Source organism: Chamaea fasciata, unplaced genomic scaffold (assembly GCF_029207755.1).
Source record: "Chamaea fasciata isolate MVZ Bird 193981 ecotype frontalis unplaced genomic scaffold, bChaFas1.0.hap1 SCAF_1, whole genome shotgun sequence".
NCBI classification, from domain to species: Eukaryota; Metazoa; Chordata; class Aves; order Passeriformes; family Sylviidae; genus Chamaea; species Chamaea fasciata.
In genome coordinates this window covers 110,382,168-110,408,850 of record NW_027094086.1, presented here as the reverse complement: position 1 = coordinate 110,408,850, position 26,683 = coordinate 110,382,168, and the positions used below count along the sequence as shown (strand labels likewise).

Sequence of the window (26,683 nt, the reverse complement as noted above, 5' to 3'; positions counted from 1 at the left end):
TTCTGACTTTTGAAAAGTTTCCTTTACCTCATACTAGTCTTCAACATGCTACTGTGAGTGTGTTAACTGAAAACATTATCCTTGCTTAAATGTCACACAGCAGTAGGATGTCATCATCATTATGGCAGTTAAATGGAGTCTTTCATGATTGTGCTCTCCACCTTTGCAGCCTCTGTAATTTCCTTTAGCATAAATGGAATTGCCTTTCTGGTAAGAAAATCCAGGCCTCCTTTGATGGGATTCTGCTGCTCAGCCTCCCTTTAAAGTTTTGCCAAGCTCTGCTCCAGGCCGAATCTGAGGATACAAAGCTTCTATTGACATGAACCCAGAGGAAACCTCACTGCAAATATCATGCCCTTTCATATCCGTTCTCCGCTCCCCTTGTCTTTCCCTTAAATATTTCACCAAAACTTGTCTAATTGTAACTGTCAGCAATGTGGTATAATTTTAGTGTAAGACCATCTTTCCTGAAGGAGCTACAAATGATTCCCTTGTACTCACTGAATCTCAGTTCTGCCTCTGTACACAATGTCCTGTATCTTTGTGCAAAATTCCTAAGACAGTTTTGCACTTCAGACTTTGGGACTGGTTTTGCCAGCTGCTTGAAATGTGCTTTGAACTGTGGGTGAAACACCAAACTCCTGAGTTCTAAAATTCTTTTGATCAAATATTGATGAAATTGCTAAGTCTTATCTGCAGTTTCTCTAAGTTTGGGAGGGAGAACAGGGACTGAACCAATATTGCTACTCTGAGAAATATTAAAATAAAGACATGTCCTAAATTGTAAATCAGCACTTCTACTTCAAGAAGCTACTGCTGCTACAAGAAGCCTTCCTTTTTACAGAGAACAAGTCAAAAAATCCATGCTACTAATAGATCAGTATTCTATAAGATGTAAGAGTTTGGATAATTATTGAAAAAGATTTTGTTTTCTCCTTTTTGCATGTCTACAGTGCAGCAGTGCAGCATGGTTGTCTCTTCTTTACCCTGATCTAAAAGATGCTCCTAAACTTAAATAATCTACCTCTGATTTTAAAAGTTTGGGACTACAGGCAACAACAGAGAAGACCTCACTCTCTTCCTGGACTGTGATCCAGCAACATTTTTCCATGCAATCAGTGCAGTTTATTGTGGGTCTGTGGGTCAAAATGGTATTAAACATGAGAGAAAAATGTCTAGTTTTGTTAATCCTTTTGGATTGTAACTCTCTGCTTTTGGTTTGGGTATACCAGCATACTCTGTTCCTCCCACTGATATGGTGTTTGCCTTTGACTTTCACACAGAAACTACACCTCAAACATTTAAAATAATGAAAGAAATTATATTTGTAATAGGCAATGTCACCAAAATGAGATACAACAACTTGCCTGTAGGAGTCAGTTGTTGTTTCCTACACCTTGGCTGTCCACAGCCTGGTCTGCTTCTCAGAATCCTGCAACAGCGATAAACATGCCAGAGGTTATAAAAACCTCAACTACCAGAGATCCTCGAGTGGACATAATACTGGCAATGCGGTGGGGATGCCAACGGAAACTTTTTCAAGTGAATGATGGAGAAGAGTGAGCTGTGTATTTCAGCCAGCTCCCACCACAAATGTAATACTAAATACTGCAGTCCTGAAGTATAGCAAACTGGACATTTATGAAGTTTTTTTGCAAGTCATGCTTTTAACATTATTCTGCCATTTCTTACAGGGTTGTATAAACTCCTGTGTTCTCTGTCTACCTCATAATTTGGATTACTCCCTTGAATTGCTGGCTGTGCTGAGTTCTGAAGGGATTGACGGCTCCACACCAGGTGAGTGTATTTCTGACTTTTGCAACATTTGTTTCTCTTTCAACCTTGTGTTCTGCACCAATGGAGGAATACCACATTACTCCTTTCCATTCCATTTGGTATCCATGCTATCAACATAAGCTCCAGTGAAAGGCTGTCTAACATCAGGTGAGAATGCTGTACTTAAAAATATAATTTCTAAACTTTGGGGGATATATTCCTCCTAGATGTGACTGGATAGACATGGAATTGACCTTAAGATTAAATGGGTGCATCGTGTGGGGTCAGGATCAGAATTTGTTGGGTAAAAAATTGTGTACAATAAAACCCCAAATAAATGATTCACAAAGATTACCAAATAAAGTTGAAACTGAGTAGAAGATATAGCATATTTCTACAATGACATGCAGAAACAGTTTTCTCTAAAAGAAAGGAACTGTTCTAAGCTGCTCTAAGCTCTGGTAACTGTAGGACATAGTCTCTGGCTGCACCAGGTGAGGTTGAGGCTGGACATTAAAAGGAATTTCTTCACAGAAAGAGTGATTAGACATTGGAATGGGCTGCCCAGAGAAGTGGTAGAGTCACCATCCCTAGAGGTGTTCAAGAAAAGGTTGGACATGGCACTCAGTGCCATGGTCTTGTTGACAAAGTGTTGACTGGTCAGAGGTTGGACTTGATGATCTCAGACATCTTTTCCAACCGAATTGATTCGGATTAGCAGCTCACATAAATTCAGTTACACAGGCATTCAAATCAACGATGTCTATGTGCAGCTAAAATATATTTTTAAAACCCTTCATATTTGATCCAGATATTAACAGACTGCAATCTCTTAAGCAATACAACATTACAGACAGAGGAACTACTGAAACTGTAACCATTGTGCTGCTTGGCAGTACTGACATTTCTCAAGGCTGGGTGAAAGCTTGATTCCCTACAAGTGGTCCCACTGAAGAGATTTCTTGTAAAAATTGACATTATTATTCTTTTCCTCCGCAACTATATACTATTACTATATATGGGCAAAAGCCTTACTCAGACATAGTTTACTGGCTATGAAGGTTCATTGCTGAACCTGGTTTATGACTTTTTAATGATGACTAGAAATTATTTTAACATTGTGGAGATAAAATTATATTGTAAATTCTTTTTAATACTATACCCATCATTCAAGTGTCCTATGTATTTCATACTACTTAAAATGTCTTGTAAGTTTCATATGGTGTTGGTGGATTATAACACCGGAAAATGAAACCTGATCTGCTTCTTTCGTTGAACTATTTTTGTCAGTGGGCAGAACCATAAACCAAGCAATGCAGCCAAAGAGGTGATTCCCTTCACCAGGTGTATAAGGACCTGTTTGGAACTGTACACCAAATGGATACAGCAGCAGAACCAGCTTGACTTACCACCCTCTTCCTTGCTGCTCTGCAATACAAGTGGACTGAGAAAACCTGCCTTATATCCAAATTCATATGACGTAAAGAGACAGCACCAGCTCCTCTACACAAAGCAAAGAAAAAACTTTTTCAGCATAACAGGGAGCAGCAATGATAAGATCTGCAAAGAAATGTCACACTGTTCTTGAGCTCACTTCCTCTTTTGTTATACTTGGGACAATGTCTACTACACTAAATTATTCAAGTAAGGCACTCACAAGGGAAAAGCAGGCAGTCTTTTTCCATTGAATTCTGAGACTTTTTAGACAAGTCATTATATCATGTGTTGTCTCTTCAAAGAACCCAGTTCACAAGTCAAGAGCATTCCCTGCTTCTATCAGATACTCTGTAGGCTTCCATTTTTTTCCAGCTACACTCAAGAAACACATGTCAGATTAGTGCTGTTTGTTGTCAGTGACCTTCTGAGTCCATCCATGTGGAGGGGATCACCTGTTTTAGGGGGAAAAGTAGTACCTGGAACTGCAGGTAAGGATTGTTAGTAAAGCTTAAGTCTGAAAAGGATGAAAAACTGCATCAGATAGTGAAAGAGTGGTGAGAACATTTACTGCACCTGTCTGACATTTAGAACTCTCACATGAACATTCCATGATGAAAAAGTACTTCCTGCTGAAAGCCATGTTTTGGCTATTTTTGACATCCATACTGAATGATGGAGAACACCATCCCAGTGATGCTGCTTTAGGATCCCAGGACAGCAGATCTTAGCCTTAGACTCAAGTTTAAAGCAAGCTGGATGCAGGCACAGCTGAGGATCAAGGACACAACTGTCAAAGGACAGCTGAGGATTGACACAACGCTAAGCTGATCTCAAATGACAATTAACAGCCCAATGGCTCTGGCAGCTGAGACTGTGGAATCACTGCAGTGGAACCAAGGATGTAAAGAGACCCAAATACCAAACAGGGAAGGTCAAGTGGACTTTATTATAGTTATTAGAATGTACAGGGACATAGTGCACTGGTTCTTATTTCATTTCTCAGATTCAACACAGGAGCAGTTAGACACCAGTTTTCTGCTTTGTGCACATTTAGAATGTGTCATGTGGGACATCCTTAAATAATTTTCTGAAAGGTTCTTAAAGAACAATGTAGTCAAAACCAAGCTAAGTGACTTCATAGATTCCCTGATATTTCAAGGAAATGCTAAGGGTACCAAAAAGCTTTAATATAACAAGTGATTAGGAAGTGCCAACAGGGCGGTATCATACAGGTAACTGATTTTATCATCACTTGTGTAGTTTTTAAAGTCCATTCCATTCCATTAACTGGAAACAGTCCTTGAAAATTTCATTATAACACTATTTCTTTATTACAAATATTTACATACTATATATTAGTACAATTTTTATTTCCACACTTTAACAATCCCATCCCTTGAGGCAGTTACTATAAACCCTTGTGTAGTCTGGAAAGTCGCGATATCTGTGATAATATCATGATGCCCAACTGGGAGAGACTCTGGACCCTTCCGAGGGGTCTCATCAGTGGGCCCCAGCTTTTGCTTGTTCTGAATTTCCTGTATAAAAAAAAGTGAGAAATACTATTTACAGAAGGGTTTGCAAAGAGAGACTGTCATCAATTTTAGGCTGTCAATATAAGAAGACTGCAAAACCTCTTCCACCAAAAAACCAATCAAACAAAAATGCCCAACCATACAACCTCACACCCTTTGACAGTTTTCTCAGAATTACTCCTTGTGTAATTTCTTTTCATTACACACAGCCTTAATCTGAACTGACATTACAGCTCTTTGATTAGGTAAAAAATGGGGAGTTTTCTCATATTTATTTCAATGACATTAAGATTTGATATTCCAATGGAGGGGAAAAGCTATAGGAACACATACATCTTGACTTCCCAAAGCTTTTATAAAAACTGCTTCAATAGCATGAAATGTAATTTAGAAGTTTGAGAAGAAACACTAAAATACCCAGTGTATTGGGTAGACCCCTACTGACTCGTTTTAGTCACCTTTGAAGTAGCACTCACTGAAACAAAACATTGTGCTATTTAACAACTAGCAACATTTCCAGTTCCCAAAGTCACTCTGAAGAATGTAACAAAAACTTCAGCATACAGATACTGTATTATCCTGGTACCAGTTCATCTCACATTGCCTTGCTCAAAAGATCCTACTCAAAAAACATTCCAAACACTGATCAAAGCCAAAAGTGTTAGAAGTCTAAATTTCAATATCCCAAAAGAAACATATGACTCTGGCTCCTGCATGTAAGTAGTATTTGGTGGTCCAATTCTGTCAAAAACAAATTATGTTTTTCTATTTAAGTAACTTCTTCCCAAGTGCCCGAAAATGCAGTGCTGACACCATCCACAAAAAGTAAGAGTGAGCAAGTTATAATTGAAGACATCATGCAATGAATATAATCCATAAGGCCATCCAAAAGGAAGCAGAATAGGAATCTATCAAATAAAGCAAAATACCTGAACCACCTCTGTGCCCTCTATTATCTTCCTGTAGTAGGAAACAGATGGACAATTAGAACTTCCAGCAACAACATATGATCTCTCAGGGTAGGCTAGATCCCAAAACCTAAACATGAAGAAACAAAATCAAGGTGAGGTGTTAAATTTTATCAGCTTAAAACAGCTGATTAAGAGTGGTCTTGCTCTTATGATGAAAATGAGTGGGTACAAATGATATCTGCTTTCTACACTTAGTGGAAGGGAGTGATGCAGAGAAATCTACACTCATATCAAGCTCATACATGAGTTATTTTTTTTTGTTTTTGTCATGGAGCCCATGAAGAACTTTATAGAAGGATACACACTGTGTTTCAGTGTACATATTGTGTTTCAGAGACCAAGTTCTGCACCAAGTTCTGCAGTCTTTTTGCTGAGAACAACTTCCTCAGCTCACTGATGTTTACTAGTGAACACATGTTCACTATTATTGTTTTGGCTTCTTAGAGATTACTTAGGCAACACTTGGTAAAATCTAGTGCACCAGGAGGGGTGGAGGGGAGGTTGACAAACAAGAAAGTTGCTTAGTTTGATTACCTTATTTTCATGTCTGAGCCTGCTGTCAGTAATATGGGATTACCAGAAGCTGGACTACAGTATATTCCGTGGATGCTGTGAGGAGAAGGCTAGCAGGAAAAAGGATATATAAAAATAACTTATCAGCAATAGCTGTCACCACGCTTCAGAAAGGGAATGCATTCCTTGCCACATTCATCCACCCAGTTTCCAAATCTTTCTGGCAAATACCAAGTCACTTCAATGGGCCACATCTTAATATATTAATGTAAAATTGCTCCCTTGCACTTTACAGAGCAATGCAACAGAGTTAACCTTCTGTAATCCTCTTTTTTTTTTTTGAACCTTGGAAATTACATTCTCAATGACAAGAGATTATTTTTAAAAGAATCAGGCAGGCAAATCCTACTGAAAATCACATGGATGCTTAAATTTTTAGGCTATGAAGGCATTATGGGACAGATAGACTATCTGTAGACAGAAACTACAACAGGAAACTATCTTAGATCATGGAGCTCCCTTTGCAAAAAAGGGCAGGACTGAAATGAACTCAACCTGCAATCCTTGTAGCAGATACAAACTTAGCTTTAAGTGGGTTCCAGATATGCATTTACAGCATTTATAGAAGCAGCTGTGTTAATTTTTGCCTATGCATTTGTGAACAATATTCCAGATTGCTCCTTTCCCAATTAAGTCCTTTAAGAAGAGCCACTTCATGCTTTAAACTAGCAGTTAAGTGTAGTAGTGGTATTATATTACAGAAAGAATGTGTAAAAGAGCAGATACTTACAGAAGTATGCATAGCCCCAGGAACAGCAAGTTAAAAAAAGTACAAGATGCCACACTATAAATTTTGGCTTTCTCATAATCTTTACAAGCTTGACCAGCTCACTGCTTTTCTAAGAACTTGAGTGGGTATAACAAGTGAGTGTTACAAGTACATTCCATACACAGTAGAAGGTACCAATGAAGACTCAGTTACACTGCTGTTTTACAAAGGGGATTTAATTCTGACAAGTAAAACAGTTATGGTGCCAAAATGAATTCCAGGGCAAGTTCTGTACCGATGCACAGCATGGAGTCTAAGGTTGTAACCCTGGCTACACAGCAGAAACTGGAAAAGAAAGAGACCAGACCTGCAGTTCTGAAAGAGGTGGTGCACTGCTGGCCCACAGAGTGAAGCGTCGATCACCAGTTTCCATATCCCACATGGACACTTCATTGTTGCCTTGAACAGCTACAGGAAAGATAAAGCCAGTGCAAAACGTATAAAACAGGTTGGTTGGCTCTTGCTGTTTGCTCTACTGACATCACATAGAGGGTATGACATAGAGACACTCTGTTTGCTTCTGCAGCATTTGTGTTAGTCTTGCTTTAGTACTTTGGTTTTACTGTTTGAAATCAGCTTCACTATAACTGAAAGTGCCTGATTTAAGAATTTAAAGGAAACCTGAATTAATTCCCAACCCTTTTAAAAATGTATAAAACCTTCAGTTTCCTCCCTAGATAACTTCTCAGCCTTCTTTGGGAAGGATAGATGGCTTGTTCAGCATACTCATCAGGGACTTTGGAGAATAATTCTATGCGGGTGTGAAAACAGTCCAAAGTTACAGAGTTCAGTAGCTACAATAAAGTTCCACACTCATGTGCACAGGTAAAAATTCTGTTCAAGGGATTGCTTACAAGCCTGCCAGCAACCTAGATGGACTAGGCAAGGACTTTTTAATAACAATCCATAATTATCAACTTTGTCATTCATTTAGTCTTTCACAGGGAGGAAACAAACTAAAAAGCACAATGAAACTTGCTTTATTTGTACATTTTTTCAAGAAATTTATCTCCCAGTGTGGTTAATAACTCCAAACAGAAAGTGAAGCCTAAGAAGTAAACAAAATATGAAACTCAAATTACTCTCATTTTACAGCAACTTGATAAATTTAGTTATTGTAGGATTAGTTTAAGGTACTTGTCCATTTCAGAATGTGTTCCTGACACAAACATATAAAAGTCTATGACAGTGCCACATGCAGTGAGGATGAAGCACCTGTAAGCATATCAGATGAGGCATCTTGGATATTTCCAAAAGTTCTAACCCATGACACAGCTGGCTTAGATTGAAGAGGGAATTGGAATTTAGTCTCTGCTGTGCAGAAGGTGGTGGCAGATTTCCCATCAGCTTCAATGTATGTCAGGAGTTTGAATTTAATCTTTTGTAACATTTTGTCCTTAAAAATTGATGGCGTAGACAGCACACAGGGAGGGCCCCTCATGAGAGTTGCAATGCTCAGAAGATGAGAATTGTAAAGGCTGTCATTTTGACAATGATTAAACCCTACTTTTTTTTCTTTTCAACTCCCCACCAGGGCTTGAAACAGAAGCTGAAAGAAAAACTGCTTTAATCACAACCTCTGGCAATTGTGAGGTAAGTTTAAGACATCATTTACCTGCTATTACCCAGGACTGATAGACAGGATGCATGAGCAGGCGTCTGATCCGGGCCTTGGAAGGATGAGAGTGGCTGGAGATGGGTAACTGAAACCTCATGTCCCAGCATGCCATGGTACCATTGCTTGTTCCTGGTAAGAAAAAGCTCCCCTTAGTCAGAGGGATAAATATATGAGCTTCTGTCCTTTTCTTTCTGCTCTGTTCCTAGGGAGATGGCCTTCAGCCTCAAGTACTTAGCTGGCAAAATGCTTCCCCAAAATAGATGAGAAGATATTTCTCTCCTCTTGTTTGAGAAAAGCATATGCTAGTAAAATCAGATCAAGCAGAACCTTGAGCTGTAGTTACTGTAAGAGAAAACCATAAGGAAGAGGAGGGCAGGGAAGAGGGAGAAACTAACAAGAAATACAGGCTTACCAATACACAGCCAGCACTGGTGTATGTCCACAGCAAATGAAGTTATGAGGCCTAACTTCAAATCGTGTTTCAGTGTCCAAGCATTGCTGCTGGATCGCAAATCCCATCCAACCAGAGATCCATTAACTGTCCCATAAGCCAGTACTGACTGGGCTCCTGAATTGAAGTGATGCATATCTACCACACAGCCATCATCCTTCAGATCTAATGACCTGGGTTAAAAGAATAAACTAATTTAGACAGATATGACTCCCTCCAAGTTTAAGACTCCTTCCCACAGCTTATGCTGAGCAGCTTTTTCCTCTTTGTGTCACTTCTCAAGGCATCTGCCAGAAAGGAGCTTTCTGATTTTAGTACAATGGATGCTTACGCTCTCTCCAGTCTCTCTGCTGATAGATCTTGCAGGGCTGTCAGCAGCCTTTTGCAAACATAAACACAGCTCTGTGCCCTCGGTCAGGGCAATCCCTAGCACAAATACAGGCTGGGTTGAGAATACACTGAGAGCAGCTCTGAGCAGAAAGACTTGGGGGTGTTTGCTCATGAGAAGTTCAGCGTGATCCCGTAATGTGTGCTCACAGCCTAAAAAGCCACCCACAACAGGAGAAACAAAAGTGTGCGTAGCAGGTTGTGGGAGGTGATTCTCCCTCTCTGCTCCACATTTGTGAGACCCCACCAGCAGTACTGTGAGTACTTTCTGAGGCCTGGACACATCTCTCACTCAAACTGGAAGATTAAGCTGTAGCTTCAGTGACAAATATTCAAACAGCGCTAAAGAGCTAAACCAAGCCCAAAGGCTCCCCTAATAGTATCCCATTACCCATATCTCTACCACCTTATTAAGAGCCTGGGAGGGAAAATTGCAGGTCTGAGGCCACATCACTTGTTGCACATTGGTAAACATTTATCTAATGACCTCCAAAAGAAACTTCAAAATCACTTCCTAAGCATTTAGATTGTAACAAAGGAACTAACCAATCCCAGTACATAAATAAAACAACTGAGAACTATTCAGAATGGCTGTTTCAAGCTCATAATGTGTTCGGTGACACAGGAAGTACAAATATCCTATAGCTAAGAATGGCCAGCTCTGCACAGTTGCCTTTCAACCCTTCTTTATGAAGCAGGATAAGAACATGGATTACAGCCTTCCAGTACAGTCTGGGCTCAGCCAGCAGGAAGCCTAGAGCAAATTTAAGGATCTATCTGAGGAATACACGAAGAGCTTGATTTCTGTGTGTGGTGAGATTTAAATGCTTTAAGTACATACCTGCTTTGTATTGGATGAATTTTAGGAGATTTAGGGAGCTTTGAGGCTTCAATACCAAGAAGCTGGATGGCACCATTATCTGAAGCTATAGCTAAGTAATGTGAGCCTTGGCAAAACGTAAGTGTCTTTACATGTCCTCCAATCCGAGAGTATGTCAAAATTGATCTAAACAGTATAGAGAGAAATATGGGGAGAGAAAAAAAGAGGTTATTTTTGGTGCCACTTAAAAAAATTACTTCTCTTAAACACCTACTTAAAACCAATGGCTGTTGAGAGAGCCCTGAAAATAAGATTTTCTATCTGTTCCAAAATGAGAAAGCAAAAAAATCCAGTTTTTTGCTGGAAACAACAACAACAGAATACATTTATATATGTACAAAAATGAATTCAAAAAGCTTCTAATTATTATGGCTACAAAGCAGTCCCTTTGCATTTTTTCTTTTGTTCTTTAGTTGTTTCTTTAACTAATTGAAACAGCAATCTAATATTATAGATGCAAGGCAAAAGGAACACCAATATATCTCCTGACTGATATTTCCAGCACACCCACAAGTGATTAACATTTTGCTCCCTGTTCTACTTTTTTTTTCACTCTAAAATTGCAGACCCAAATACCACAGGTTTTTAAGCTACCTGGTTGTAGTGGTTTTTCCTTCCATTTTTTGGCTGTTCCAGACCTTCACTGAGCCATCATTTGAGCAAGTAGCAAAAATAGAGTGTTCATCAGAGACCCGGATGCGATTCACTGCAGACTTGTGTTCATGAAGGTGAGCTACCAACAACCCTTTGGGACGCCAGCCTACAGAGAAAGCAAAAACACAACCCAATTAGGAACATGCAAGTCCCCCTAGATCCATCCACTAACAACTATATCAGGATACAGTCATTGCAACTGCAAAGCACAGACAGCACTGAAAACAGTGTTAAGGCATTTTAAATATTAAAGGCAAGAGCCTGCTTGCTCAACTCTAAATTAGACACTAGGTCATAGATGTTCTGCACAGTAAACACATTTCCTCAACTAAGAATTCCATCTTTTCCTCATCCTTTGCATTTTTTTCCATGAAAGGATGATATCTTGACTCAAATTATATATATATATATATATATATATAAAATGTTTATCTAATAACCTCACTGGCTTGTGATGTACCTGGAGGCGGGGGCTTGCTCTCCCACTCAGCATTCTCCATCATCTGTTTGGCAAGTCTCTCTGCATTACACTGCTCTCTCTTCTGCTGGATCAGCTGCTGCAGCTCAGTTTTGCAGGTGGTGATGCGCAGCTGGTGTGCAGATGGGGACATTGTGCTGCTCAGGGCCTGCAGGGTCGGTTTCCTAGGCTGGACAACTGCCCCATCAGATGCCTGTAAGAAATCAGCCCTTAAAAATACATGCCTTACATTCCACACACAGATAAATCCCCCTTATAAGATTTCTGGGTCACACACAGTGAATAAAAATGGAAAAAAAAATCTTTCTTATTGAATTAATTAGCAATGAATTAGCATTAAAAAATTAATGCCTGCATTAAGACAATTAAAAATAGTGAAAGTTATTATTTATATTAAAGATTACCATTCTCTTTTTCTACCCTGTTTGCCTACTCTGTTCTGTATTCTATCTAAAGAAAATGTAATGTGCTGTGCACACCTATTAATGTGATTATAACAGAGGCAGTTATTGCTCTCAAGACTGAGAGAATTAAAGATTAGGTCTCAATTCGTTTACACTGGGCTTTAAAAACCAAAGTGTGAAGTGTTTCCCTTATAGTTCAGGGTAGACACACTCATTTAAAGCTAGCAGAAGTTAATCTCCAACTAGAAGCCAAACAAAAAAGTGTGCAGTGTCAAGAGATGCCTCGTGGCCTGCAGAGCTTGCAGCCTATCCTTCTCTAGCCAGTACTAAGTATTACAGGTACAGAATGTCCAAATGTTGCTGTGATTTCCAAGTCAAAACCATGATATCTCTTCCTCACAACATGTATCAGGGCATGCAATTTGAGGAAAAGTCTCCCCTGCCAGAGAAGTTCACATAATTATTGTCTAATTCACAAAGCCTCATCACTCCATGCAAAATATCTATTTGTTAATGAAGTTCTTCTGTTCAAGGGACTAAACTTACTTCAGTTGTCTCCCAGTTCCTATTTTAAAAATAAGAACTTGAAAGTCAGCAACTCTGCTCAAGAACACATCAGCCAACAGCAGCCAGTGTCAAAAAACCTCCAAACAAAACAAGAACATCACATCCCTGTAGTCCCACTTGACTTTAAAACAACTAAATCATTTCAGTTTAAGATGAGAACGTAGTATTTTTCAGGTATACCTGTGGAGAGGATGACAAAGTGGCACAAATGCCAGCTGAGGACTCTGATCGAAGTGGTTTCCCAGCTTGGATGGCTTCAGGATCAGTAGTTTGCCCATGTCCTTTGGATATTGGCTGGGAGATGTTTGTTGGTTCCAGGGACCCAAACATGCTTTTCCATTCTTCATTTACATTTGAATCTTGCTTTACATGCTTTCTAGCTATATGTAGTTTGGAAGGAGAGAGGGAAGCAGGAGGTGGGAGGAGAAGAAAAAAAACCACCCCTCCCCCCCACATTACCATGACAACATTCACTCAGGATTGTCATTACTTTGAGACTACATGGAAATCTAATGTTCACATCCCAGATTGTTATTAATGTACAGAGAAAACCCTACTGCTATGTTGTGGAGATCAGTTGACAGGCATTTATGAGGGAAACCAAACAAACCACCTGCCACATGTGTTCACATTTTCTTGATCCTATAGCTGACTCATGTAATAAACACTTCACTAGAGGGAAAGCTTACATCTAGAAGGTTGCAGGATTTGATATGATTTGATATGATATGATATCCACCATATGATAAATTTTTCTTCTAGAATCATGGAAGGTATTGGGTCATTTAGTCCAACCACCCTGCAATGAGCAGGGACATCAAGAATAAATTTGTAACAGCACAGTAGGCAAATCATTGTTAGTGTCACATACTAATCAGTTTTCCATCATAATTGCAACATCAGCTGTAGATTCAAGTATGTTATCTCTTTAAACAGGAAATTTATTTATTTTTAGCATTCTTTTAGAGTCACTTAGAACTGTGAACTATAGACAGAAATAGAAAAACATGGGCGAAATTAAATTTGGACAAAGTCAGTGAAGAAAAATTAAAGGCATAAAGACTTTAAGGTAACAACTTTGGGTGAAGCAAAGTCAACACTTAAACTTGCTGTTCAAGTATAGACTTCATCTACACTATATTTTAAATCATGTTGATTCATGATTCAAGGATGGTAAAAATGAAAAATCCAATACTTCTGTACCTTCCTTTACAATTATATGCAAAACACCCTGGAAAGAAAATGTTAATAGCTACAGGTTTTACACATATTTCTGTATTTTTATATGTAAAAGCACAGAACCTACCAGTGATGTAACAGAGGAGGGAATCATAAGCTTGAGAGACTAAAGAGGAAGCTCAAAACTGTCTGCTAAAGAAGAATTTTGAGGCTACAGAGAACTGGAATAGTTAGCAGCAAGTGGATTTCATATCTGAACAAGGAACGGTAAGAGGTTTTCTGAGCTGAAAAAGGAGCAGGTAAAAAAAAGTAAAATGGAAGTGGATGAGAAGCTGAGGAACCCTAGGGCCAAAAAGCCTGTACTTGGGTGAGTAACAATTGGCAACTCCTCAATGCCAGCCTGAGGATTTTCAAGTTTTCTTTAGGCTTTCTCAAGAAAATACCCAGGATTTTTACAGTAAAAGAGCTTAGCACTTGTTGAGAGGAAACAGAGCAGATCTACAGTCTTCAACATTTACACTGTTGCCATGAATCACTAGAGTCCTGTTTGTCACAACCAGCTGAACAACTGCACATGCAATCAAAATAAAATATTCTCAGGGGAAAAATAATCCCATTTTTTCAATGATCAGAGAACATTTCACCACCTCACATTTCAAACAGAAGCAGTAATTTTCCTACTCCAAACTCAGTGAGGATGATGATAGTCATGTAGGCTGATTTACTGAGAACACCCTGAAAGGAAGGCTATACTTCAACTATATAGATCACAAAATATACTCACCACGTTTGTCATCAGAATCCTGCTTTGTTTTAACAAGATCCACTTGTCTCCCAGTTATTCCCAGAGCTGACAAGTCAATCACCCCTTTGTGACTGCTGTCATGCAGGTGGCTCTGATCCACAATATTGGCTTTAGCTTTGTTAGATTTTAACATAAAGTCCTTCAGTGCTAACAGTTTGTCTTCCTCCTCCTCAGTCATCCCCTACAGAATAAAAGAAAAGGTAATATTACTCTCTTTTAACAATAGCATGCATCAAGACATGAAGATTTAAGAAGTAGTAAAATTAATGACTGGCTCAGAAGTGCAGAAGAGCACATCCCCAGAATTCAAAGCATCTGTCCATTGATCATACAAAACATTAGGTAAGCCCCTGCAATGTAAGAATATCTTTCCTCCTAAGGAATGGGGCAAGGAAAAGTGAAAGGGCAAAACAGGATTTAGTGCTGGATCACTGGTGCAATCTACTTAGCTGCCACCTAGACCATGCTTACAGTCCCCAAGCCATAGGGGGGAAAACCCCCACACAGCTACAGTCCTTTCTCTTCCCAGTCCTCACTACTTTGGGTGGGTGATTCTTTATGTTCCTGTCTTCACACATAAGCCTCAAGATTTTCCAGCTCCATTTGCTTTTGGCATAAACATCTATCACTTTTACAAATACATACTCCTTTATCCAGCACAATGCACTTAATCCCGCGATGCTCTGTAATGCTGCCACATCACGGATGCATTGGAAGTTTAAGACCTACAGCCATTTTTTAAAGACTTAGGTGGTATTTGTAAGCCTCTATATCTGGTAGATCTTTTAAAAAGCTTTTAAGTTCTGAATGACTTGTCCCATGAGCATATACTGAAATCAGTGAAGTTAATGGCTTGGAGGATCAGAACTGAGAGTCCTTCACAGCAGTAACTGCAAGGTCAGGGTTTGTGGAGGTGTACAGAGCCCAAGAGTCTCAAGCCTGACTTCTAAATTACAAATAAAACCCAAGTACTTGTGAAAGAAGCTTCTTCAACAGCTGTGCAATGGCAGGGTCCTCTGGGGGTGGGCACTCAGAGAGAGCTCCAGTCCTCTTCTTTTGACGCAAGTGAAGGTGTCGGAAGAGGCTTGTGATATCCTTTGATCTTAAGACATAATCAAATATGGAACGGCTGACAGGCTCCTTAAGTACACTTAACAGGACTATTTCTTTGTCCACCTGCAATTCAGAACAGTCAACATGATGATATCCATGTAACTTGTACAAATTATCTAGGTTCATCTTGTCTCCTTTCTTGAAAATAAGATCTGTGTTGGTCATGTCAGATTTTCTCCATTCTCTTTCCCTCTTTCCTATAAAGTGCTTCTCATAGCTTGCTGTCTATATGAAAAACAACTTCAAAATTAGTCCAGAGTGAGAACTTAATATTACAATCCAACTTAATGTTACCCACTACTTCCTTGCTAAATATAGTGCTGCACAGCAAAGGAAAGATTTATATACTAAGATGAAGAAGAAGAGATTTATATACTTATATGGCGCAGGAAGTGAACAAGACAAATTTATCAACCAATGCCTAAAACACAACACAAACAACATGTAAACAAGGAAAACCATTATTATAGTGAAGTTCCCATCTGCAAGGTCTACAACAAAATGTTAAACACAGGATGCATTTCTCAATGTATGCACTGCAATCATTTCTTATCTATAAAAACACCTGAGAGGTGCAGTCCACAGGTCCTGAAGTTGTATGCAAAAATGGCTATATGATCATACTACCAGCATCATGTAGGTCATTCCTCGACACGCACTGATAGTAAATGACTTAATTCATTCATGCTGAGCATTGTGCCCGACCCTTGGCAAAGCACTGAAATACAGGAGTGGTGCTGGTGAAATCACTACTGACTGGTCTTGTAGATGAAAGCATAGAACATAAGCCCACTTGTTTCACAGCAGACTTTTCGTGCCTTTTAGACTCCTATAAACTAGCACAATATTGCAAGAGTTTGCTATAAACAAGGCAGAAAAGGCTTGAACGAAAAACATACCTGTTGATTCTAGGCTTTGTAAAATGTTTTGCATTTTGCAACAAATTTGAGACAACAGTCTTTAAAACATGGAAAGCAATGGCCATTCTATAAATCTGCCAGCAGAGAACAAAAATCTATAATTGCCTGTAATCTTAATTTAATAAAAAAAGTATATATGGTTCTTATAACCAGGACCATGGCCAAGACAAACTAAAGAATCATGGCCAGTCCAGATATATTCCCATTAATATCATTGGAAGTATTACCTGTATTATTGGTTGTGTGATAAAAGGATGGAGGTATGGCATTAGCTTGCAGTAGACATCAGCAATATTCAAATACTGTGCCACCACAGTGATAAATCCAACTGCACCATAACATATCCAAAGATTAGGGTGACACAGGAATGGTGCTGAAAGAAAAATAGGCTGTTAAAATCTATCATTCATATAGGAGATATCATCCTGCATATGGCAGTGATGTAATTTCCTTCTAATAGAATTACTCCCAAACTGAGCCTTCCCTCCCTCCAGAGCACCAAGGTTAAAACATTCATACAGACAAAATTATTTCATGGATACACTGTACTCATGCTGCTCCGTTTCCTTGCTCTTGCCAAAAAGCGTATTTCCTTATTTGTTCATTTCAATCCCTAATTGTCAACCACAGATTTGCAATGGAGACTAATCCAAAAATAAATCTCAACCACATTCTAACAATTACAGTGAATCCGAAAACTTGTGATTTTTTTTTAAGTAAATACTTGATTCCTTCCTGTTTTCCCTTTCTTTCTTGAAGAGTCACTACTTACATTCTAAGATTATAAGACTCAGAAGTCCCCCTAATTATGTGGGCTTTAAGAAGTTGTTGTCAAGGCACTGTATCTAGTCATGAGACACAATCACAGATCATCTGCCCCAAATTCTGAGTGCATTTGAAAAACTATAACATTAAGAAGACGCAGACTACATCTCAAAAGATCATTTGGGTTTTTTTTTTCCCTAAATAGCTATTAAAGCTTGGGCACACCTAAATTAAATGGATAAGCCTGATCAGGAAGGAGAGATCAGCTCTGTAACCAAGGGTGTATTGAGCTAATGGGTTTTTATGGTGTTAGAATAAGAAAGGATCACGATTGCCTGAATTCTCTCACCTTCAAAGGTGAATGTATAAGTGTTTGCAAGTTATGTGCCTGATGGACTACCAGAAGCAACCAGGATTTTTCCTGTACAGCAGGTTGCCATGTAGACCAAGGAAAGATCTTAAGGCAGAAAGTTGTTGGAGTGAGTGTTTTTTGTTGCTGGCCTGTATAAAATTTGAGAAGATGCTTCCAGTTTGTTCCACCAAAACTATTATTTTAGAATCCTGAGCACTAACATGGTTGAATTAGCAGTAGGTCCTTACCACAGTTTTGTTTAGATTCTAAAACAGAACTACAGGTTTCTGTTCTGGACAGCTAAGATGACAGTGTAGCTTTATGTAGTACTAGTTCTTTACTAGGAAAACAGGGTATTCTCCAGCATTCCAACTTACCAATATCACAAGCAAACTCATAAATATGGGGCTTTTGCAAGAGCCCCAGCTGGCACATACAAGTAAGAGCATTGAGGGCTTTATAAATGACGAATTCTTCAGCATCACTGAGACCTTGCTGAAGTAGAGGTTTGAGTATTGATGAGCTTTGCCAGCCAACATAAGCAGCAACACCTGAAACATAAAAATATCACATAAAAAATCACATAAAAATCCAAAACAAATTGATAAACACCAGAAAACTCTATGTCTTCCTATCAGAATTAGGAGTAAACATAAAATAACGTTACTACTTCTACTATAATAAGGTAATGACTTGAATTAATATACTTGTTCATGTCTTAATGTTGGACTTTGCAACCCTTTTCTAAAAGGGAGGAAAAAGAGAGAAATAGCACAGGTAAGAGAAATTCCCTCAGTGCCACTGCTACAGAAGGGCATCTGCTCACAGCCACAGGCAGCAGTGCATGCACTTACTTAAACACAAGTTAGAGAGCTCAGTTTTAAAGACATGCAAATGCTTGAAGTAAAAAAGCTCATAACTTTAGAACTCTAATCTGAATTCTTCTGTGGATGTTTTGAATGGATACTGGGAGACAAGTTAAAAACATAGGTTACATGTCTTCACTTTTACTCTTAACTGCCTCACACATCTCTCTGTGTCTTTTGCAAGAAGTCAGGACACTCTGACCTGTGCTTTGGCTGCTCCATCGCTCCTTCTAAACAATTTCTGATAAGTTATCAATATCACCTCTTGGCAGTTTGCCAGCACTGCATTTTGTGGCTTCCAGTCACAATGGAATGTGTAGCTACCATAATGGCCCCACTGAAAGTTTGATCATGATTTTTTTTCTTGCCATGCACCTGAAGCATCATTTTTGTTCTCAGGAACTGCAGTTGGGAAAGTTTTCTTGACCCACACATCCTGAGCACTGAGTCTCAGCAGTGGTCATGTGGATTTCCAACATACATGGAGCATTAGTTATACTTAACAGCTGATGTTATTGTTATGAAGTATGCTGAATCTTTAGGTGAGGTTTTAAGGCACTAAAAAACCTTTTCCAGTTATAACTTCAGCATATACCAATGCCTAGTTTTCATCATATGAACCGATCTACTGAAGTGAATGGGACCATGTGCACATGTGAAGTGATGCATCTACTATAGAGCTTGCAGAAATCCTAGCAATCACTTGCCATAATTAGGCTTTTTAAGTTAGTGGCTGTAGCAGAGACTTAAAGAAAAAAAAGGCATTTAAATTCCAATTTTTTAATGTTAACCTCCCCTTGACTTAAATGCCTCAGTCTCATTTGTATTAAATATTTGGCCTAAAAGAAGGAAACATTTGTATCTACATTGTTTCATCTTCATTCCCTAAAGAAACATTTCCGCCCAACAATTCAGAAAAACTTTTTTCTTATAAATTCTAAAAATCTTTATAAGAAAGGACCTTTATACGACTTAGTTTTTCATATCCTGGAAACTGTTAATTTATTTACATTATTTTCTTTCCACTCTGTTTGGATGAAACCAAACACTTACCAACAATGCTGTCAAAGAAAGCCCCTCGAAGATGCCAATCATTCTTGTCATTTAAGAAAGTGATCATATGAGACAGAAGAACATCATTGGCTTTTTGACGTCCAAAAAAGACACACAGACGTGTTATTCCATTTTCCATCAGTGTTTGTTTCACAATATTCTCTGGGTCACTTAGCAAAGTCACAACTTTCTGCTGGACCATTTCATGCAAGGCTTGCAACTCTGCAAGGGACAACAGGATGAACGTTTTGGCTGAGGAGAAACAGCATGTGCATGTGTACCACCTGCTGCTAAAGGAGCTACAGTGACAGGTCATCCTGAACAACGCCCCACTTGGTAAAATTAGCAATGCAACAGAACCTCAGCAGTTCCAACAAAAACTTACCAAAGACTTCAGGCTAAGCATGGGGTGGTGACAAAACCAAAGAGTAGAGAAATGAGAGACATTTTTACCCAGATCAATTTATTCTAAACTTGTTGCAACTTCCACTAAGATGATTCCGTTCATTTAATACATATAGGTGATATGCAAATGTGAAGAAGCATCAGAATGAGTCAGCAGCAATGTTACCACAGGAAACAAAATGCTTTGAGGCAACTTTGGTTTGACATGTTTATTTGACTATGAATTTCAAAATTCGTGAACTGACAAGAGATCAAGAGTATGTTTTTAGTTAGGTAGATAGATTCACTTCATTAAGCATACAAAGAGGAATATAAGAACACTTGAAAAAGTGAGTGCTTCCAGTTTCATTAAATTTCTGTAGTTAACAATACTGATGAAAAATTTGAAGATGACCTTGCCTATGGCTTCTACTTCATGACACAATTAAAAAAAATCCTATTAAATGGAAATAACAGCTTGCTAATGCACTGCATACTACTGAAAACTACAAGGCAGGATCTCAAACAAGAAACACAAAAATTTCAGCTACTGCTGCACCAGTTTTGAGGGGTGATTATTATTTGCCTGCAGCCAAAAGTCGAGCTAATTTGCTTTCTGTCACGACCCTGTCTATCAGTCACATGAAAAATCTGCCTCCTGGGTCCAAATTTCTCATGTTTAGTTTCTAAAAGGGTGAAAAGAACAGAACTACTCAAGCTTCTTTCTTCCTTGTTATTTCCTTCATCTCCAAAGTATCTCAAGGGATAGGGGACAGCATTTCTTAGAAACACAGCCCATATGATGGAGCTTCCTCTCTCACTCCTCAGCAATTCTGGGTACCCCATGCCTTACATGAAGGAATTTGAAGAGGATCTTTTATATTTGGTTTTAGTAGATTCATTGCTGTTTTATTTTAAATTATCATCCTGCAACTAGTTAAGAGATAATTGCCTTTTCCCCAAAATAGAATATGTGCAGGATATTTACCAACTCTTATTAGTTACAGACTGATCTACTTAGCCCAGAAGAGAAATTACTGTTTTTAACCACAAACCATTCCCAGCTAGGAAGACTTGCCCAGGATTATTCTGGGAATTTATGCAACACTAAAAGGCACTGCAAATGACACCCAGTTCACTTATTACCATGTGCCTTTCCGAAGGGAAAGGAAAAGAAAATCCATCCTTAGGATTTTAACTCATCCTCTGCGCTAGTTATAATGCAAAGTTACAGTACTGTTACTGCCAAGTGGCATCCACACATTTAGTTTTGCCAGACAAGAAATGGAAGGCACAGGGACAGAAAAGGAAGAATGACTGAAAAATACAGTACAATGACTATGCTAGAATTTGACAGGTTCTACAAAGCAAAAGCTGCTTCCCACTCCAACAGAAGCAGTATTTGGAACACAGGCGTGTTTCTGCAGCTGACTTGTTCATAAGACAAGCTGGAAGTCAAGCTGGATATGCAACCAGGCAGCCAGCATCACAGCCAAATACCTTGAGGACCTCTGAAGAAGAAAAATATGCTAATTTATATACTTTTTTGTCTCTCACAACATTCAGAGCAGAAGAGGTATCTGTCTCTGCATGAAGCTGTAACACTCACATTTTGATACTGGTCAAGCAAAACATTCTTCCTATTTAATAGGAAGGCTAAGCTTTGAGAGATGAGATAGATCAGTGCTACCTAGAAGCTTTGGCCCATGATTTGCTATTATAAGCAGGCAAAAAGTGGCATTACCTGTGTCATAGTTATCACTAGGGTGAGATGTTTCATCCGTTTCTTCACTATTTGGTTCATTTTCCATATTCAGATTTTTCAGCTGTACTAACTCCAGAAATCTCAGAGCTGTTTCTGCCAATAACGCTATGTTTTCTGCAAAGGAAAACACTTTGGTTACGAATTGTTCTACTTTGCCAGTTTACATCAGTCTGATGATCCCCCTGAAGAGAGACTGTAGCCACCAACAGCACCAGTCACAGTGGGCAAACAGGACTGAAATGACACAGGATGCTCTCGTCAACCCACTTCTGTTGACTCCCAGCAAAGCTACCAAGTACACCAAATCACACATTATTTTTGTCATGTAAAAAAGTGGAAAAATCCTAATGATATTAGGTGTAACATAGGCTAATTTAATTCTTTTAGAACTAGCCCTAAATGAGGCTTAATCACAGTTTAGGGACTAAATAATTTGACAGAATGAAAAGGCCCAATAGCCGGAATTAACTAACATTGCCACATACTAGACTGCAACAAAATAACACCAACCCACCACACCAGGACATGTATCCCAGGGAATAACAACTTGTTACCCTGGAATCCACTTTTAGAACATTTGTCAGTATCTATCCAGACGATTTGGCACAGTTCTACACCATTTGGAAGCTGCTGAAGCAACTCGGGCTGCATTATAGGGGTCAGGCCACTGCTGGCACAGGAACAATAACATCAAGGCAGAAGTCCCACTTAAGCCGCCGTTCTGAGTGTCATCCAAAACAACAGCAAGGTGCCAACGGAGCCTGACCGCAGCCCAGACCAAATCCTCTTAAGTCACTAGCCTGACCACGTCCAAAAGTGTACTATGGTAACAGAAGCTAACTCAGTTAGACTACCTTTAAATACATCGATGTATTTGAAAATTAAATTAATCACAGTGACCTCAAGCAATTGGTTCTATTCATTAGGTATACAAAGTCTTCAGTAAGCAGTTTTATCAATTTACTTAGTAAACAGAAGAAAAATATAACCTGAGACATTTTCAACTGAAAACTTCCTTTATAACTAAAAAAACCAAACCCCAAAACTAAAACAACACATCTGAAAATGTGCTAGTCATAGCAAATAAGGGTACGTAGTAAATAGCACACATGGGCATGACTACAAAACTTCTTCCCGAACTGCGCAGAACTCACACATCTGAATAACATCTAAAGAAAACATCTGTTACACTATAAGCCAGTCTATTACAGAGCAAATAACCTAATTTCAGCCCCTGCATATCAAATTTCATTTTGCTGGAAAACAGCTCTGCAGCCCAGCAACATACTTATGCTTTTAGTTAGTTCTGTATTTATTCAGTTCCATCAGGTCATTTTAGGGAAACAATCACAGCTAATGAAATGTGAGTACAGGTGTCATTACCTGCAGTCACTTTTGAGACTTCTTGTGAGTTTTACTGACAGAAACAGTTAAGAGAATACAGAAAAGCTCAAGATTTGGACTTTTGACTGGATGTCCTCTTACCAGCATATGCAAGTCTGACGATGGTGGCTTCATCCTGGGCCAAGTGTGCAATGCCTGGCAGAATATATTCTGGGTAAATATTAATATCATTGCGTGGCACCTCTTTGACGAGAGCAAGAACTTTAGTTAGTGTCCTCACAGATTCTGCCCTCACCCTGGGCACAGAGTCATTGCTGAAATGTAACAGATAAGGAGTAATACGATCCAGAAGAATCTCTACACTTAACCTCGGTGCTAAATGAAGAATCAGCTCCAAAGCAGCAAGTTTTGAATCACAGTACTTGAGAGTCTGTAAACAGGAAGTTATCACAGACACCAGAATAACCAGCCCATTCTCTTTTGTCTCTCCCTCAGCCTTCTCTGTGCGATCGTGCCCACAGAGATTGTGGATGATGTTGTCCAGATCTTTACGTATGACCAATATACGCTCATCTGCCGACACAAACGTTTCCTTGGCAAACTGGGCCATGTAAGGCTGAAGGAAAGTGTAAAATATTTCAGGAAATGCATTGTTACGTTGCTGTTTCAAATAATCTTCAGCTGCTAAACGTTTATCTGGCTCCCGATGGATCATCTGAGTGACCTTGAGAAAGGCACAAGTAAGAGGGAGCGGGAGAGAAAAATCAAAGGTTAAGACATTTGTAATACAAAAACATCAAAACCCAAACCCAAACAACAAGCAATCTGTCACCGAAGTAGGTGAAATAAACTGCAAACAGAACACACAGATGGTTCTAATTCTGTAGTCCATCCTTACCAGTTCTCTGATACTTTGGTCTTCAATTTTTTTTAGGACTTGATCAGGGGAAAAGTGGCCATTTCTGTAAGCCAAAAGCTGAGATAAATCAAACAAGGGTACACCTTCTGTGAAGAGCTCTGCTATTACACAACCTGAGACAGAAAGAAAAAAAGAAGTCAAAGATGTCAGAGGATTATAAACAGACACTTTAACTTTGTTTTCTATATGCAGAAAAGAACAAACCCTAAACAAGTCTTTGCTCGATTAAAAATAAGGCAAATGAGTTGCCAAATTAATTTGCAGAAAGGAGATAACATCTCAAGCTCCAAAACCTGGCTTTTATACTTGATCCCTGAAATATGTTCCAAGTAATTTATTTCAAGCATGTCAACAGCAGAGAAGTTTGCAATTAGAAAACGTGACGCAGTGACTCCAGCCACCTGCCAGCTGAAAAATCCATCACTAGAAAAGGAACCCACATCACTGTCATGTGGAAGAAGAGTGTGGTAAGTCAGCACGGATCGGGCAGTAGGTCAAAATTAGGCAGCCCTTATACAGAAGGTGAAGAAATAACTTCTGCTCCCACTTCAGATGCTGGGAGACAGCATATATTCACTCACACGACTGCCAAAAACAGACCCCCAGTGTTGTGTACATGACACAAGCCTCTCTGCAAAGAACCTGCTCCTGCAGTTTGCCCCCAACAGTCTGCTTTATGAGTGGAGTGTCCTGGAAGTTTGGCCATAAGAGCAACTTGTAAAATGAAATAACCATTTCCCTGAAATTCATATTTTCAACCACTTTAAGGGGAAAAAAACCCCCAAAAAACCAAGGGCTAAACTCATGACTTTCAAGACAAGGCCAAGACTCAAGGCAGCCTCCTGCAGTCAAACTCTAACAAGTATTTGTGAGTGGAACCTTGCTCCCGCTTTGTGCCTGTTGGGAAAATAAAATGAGAAGGGGTTTCTAGAGCCAGTATTGCCAAATTACCCTGAAAGCTGTGTCAGTCCCCCCCGAACTGGACCACTGACTGGTTTCTCCTCTCAGGCCCCATGAGGCACATGCTTCTGTGCCAATAGATGATGGACTGTGCCTTGAAGAACCACCCCTTTCCTAGAGCATAGTTGAGCCATAACAGAATACTTTGTGATTTCTCTCCTCAGATAATAGTGATACACTTAAATTATGTAGCTTACTAAGATGTCTTTGTATTTTTCTGTAAATGAAAAAGGTTTGGGTCTTTATGCTTAAAATACAAAAGTTTTTAGCACGCTGTTCTCCAAGCCCGCTGTAAAAAAAAAAAAAAAAAAAAAAAAAAAAAGGAATCACAAAAACCCTGTTAAGCTCTTCTGCACTGCATTAGCCAGAAACAACACCTGATAGCTCCAAGTACCTGCAGAAAAGATATCCATTGCACGCTTTAACTCCCCTCTTGTTCGCTGATTGCTATTTGCCAAGTCTACTAAAGGAGTGGAAGGGTCCCGCATGTTTTCCAGCTCCGTGGCAAACATGCTGCCATCGACAAAGCGCTCGGGAGCGATGTAACACGTTCTCCTCCGGGATGTGTCAAAGAAATAATTGAAGTCGGCAGGATTGTCTTCAGGAAGGTAAGTTGGTTTAAAACTGGCAAAGTCAGTTAGAAGAACCCAGTTCCAGCTGGTCACCATGATGTTCTCTGTTTTAATATCACCATGGCGGACTCCAGATTTGTGCGCTTGGTCCACCGCAGTGAGGATCTGGAAAGCGATCCACCTTTTCTCAATGTTGTTCAGAAATGGCCTGGTACTAATTCGGTCATAAAGGTTGTCCCGTACGTACTGTCTGAAAAGCATGGCGGCCTTCTCGGACAGGGTGGCTTTCTGGAAGGGGAGGCAGTTCTGGGCCGAGTGTAACCTTATCTTCAGCTCCTCCAGCTCCTGCTTGTAGCTCGTCAGGGGTAAGGTGGGATCCTGAATGGCAAACACCTTCACGACCACCAGCCCCTCCCGGTGCTTGGCTCGGGCCACCTTGAAGAAGCGGGTGCTGCCCAGGCTCTTGTCGTACTCGAAGTCGTGGATGTCCGAGAAGTAGCTGTCCACCGAGAGGATCTGCGAGGGGGCGATGCCAGCCAGCTGGTTCCCCATGGCGACACCTCCTCCGGCCGAGGGCACCGCGCCGGGGCCGTCCCGCGTCTGCCTGCGGACAAACACAGCGCGGATCTCACGCAGCCCCGGGTCCGCCCCGCTGCCCGGGCCCGCGGGCCGCGCTCCCCGCCCCGAGCGGGCCCGGCCGCCGCCGCTGCCCGGGCCCGGCCGCCCGGGCCAGCCCCAGGAGCGCGGGTCCGCCCGCAGCACTCACCGGCCCTGGCGGAGCCGGGACCCCCGGCCCCGGAGGCGGCGAGAGGGAGCGAGGCGGGACTCGGGGCGGCGGAACCGGCACCGCCGGGCGGGCGGGGAAGGGGCGGTGCCGTGAGCTCACATCCTGCGCCCGGCCCGCGGCACCCGGGCTGTCCCCGAGAGTCCGCCGTGCTGCCGGCGCCGTGACACCAGTCCGGCTCTTCTCGCCGCCTGGCCTCGTGGCCTCCTGACGGACTTTTGTTTTTCCCTCCTCTGGCTCCGTTCCCTAGAAGGGTTTCTTTTTTGGTTTTTTTGCTCTGCAATGGGAAGAGGCAGCGTATAGGTGATGTGTTCAGGCCGGCTTTAAGTTGTTTTCGTCTGTTCGTTTAGCCGTGTTAAGGAAGAGCTGTGGCGGTGCCGCGTCTCCTGTGAGCCGGGTGCT

At 40.3% G+C, this 26,683-nt stretch overlaps 1 protein-coding gene across 2 annotated transcripts; it reads right to left on the bottom strand.

Annotated features, from left to right (window-relative positions):
- Positions 1-4,140: 4,140 nt before the first annotated feature.
- PIK3R4 (phosphoinositide-3-kinase regulatory subunit 4) lies at positions 4,141-26,337 on the bottom strand. Of its 2 annotated transcripts, none has more exons than XM_066193578.1 (20): positions 26,264-26,337; positions 25,320-26,097; positions 23,945-24,078; positions 23,188-23,770; positions 21,682-21,816; positions 19,554-19,775; positions 18,012-18,185; positions 16,745-16,890; positions 15,457-15,660; positions 14,464-14,665; positions 12,681-12,880; positions 11,512-11,722; positions 10,992-11,157; positions 10,359-10,523; positions 9,092-9,303; positions 8,677-8,808; positions 7,369-7,469; positions 6,254-6,342; positions 5,678-5,786; positions 4,141-4,751 (listed from the first exon to the last, which is right to left on the bottom strand). In XM_066193578.1, the coding sequence occupies exons 2-20, from the start codon at positions 26,047-26,049 to the stop codon at positions 4,581-4,583; spliced, it is 4,086 nt and encodes a 1,361-aa protein (XP_066049675.1). In that variant the 5' UTR covers positions 26,050-26,097; positions 26,264-26,337; the 3' UTR covers positions 4,141-4,580. The 2 variants fall into 2 exon arrangements, with proteins under 2 accessions (XP_066049675.1, XP_066049666.1); XM_066193569.1 differs by having other exon boundaries at positions 25,320-26,101; positions 26,264-26,327.
- Positions 26,338-26,683: the final 346 nt, after the last annotated feature.

Excerpts from the sequence above, each read along its gene's own strand:
- PIK3R4 (XM_066193578.1), bottom strand. The coding sequence starts at position 26,049 with ATGGGGAACCAGCTGGCTGGCATCGCCCCCTCGCAGATCCTCTCGGTG. Across the intron at positions 23,771-23,944 it reads ACCAAAGTATCAGAGAACTG|GTCACTCAGATGATCCATCG; the intron begins GTAAGGATGGAC and ends GCCTTTCTCAAG. Across the intron at positions 21,817-23,187 it reads CGTCAGACTTGCATATGCTG|AAAACATAGCGTTATTGGCA; the intron begins GTAAGAGGACAT and ends TTTCCTTTGCAG.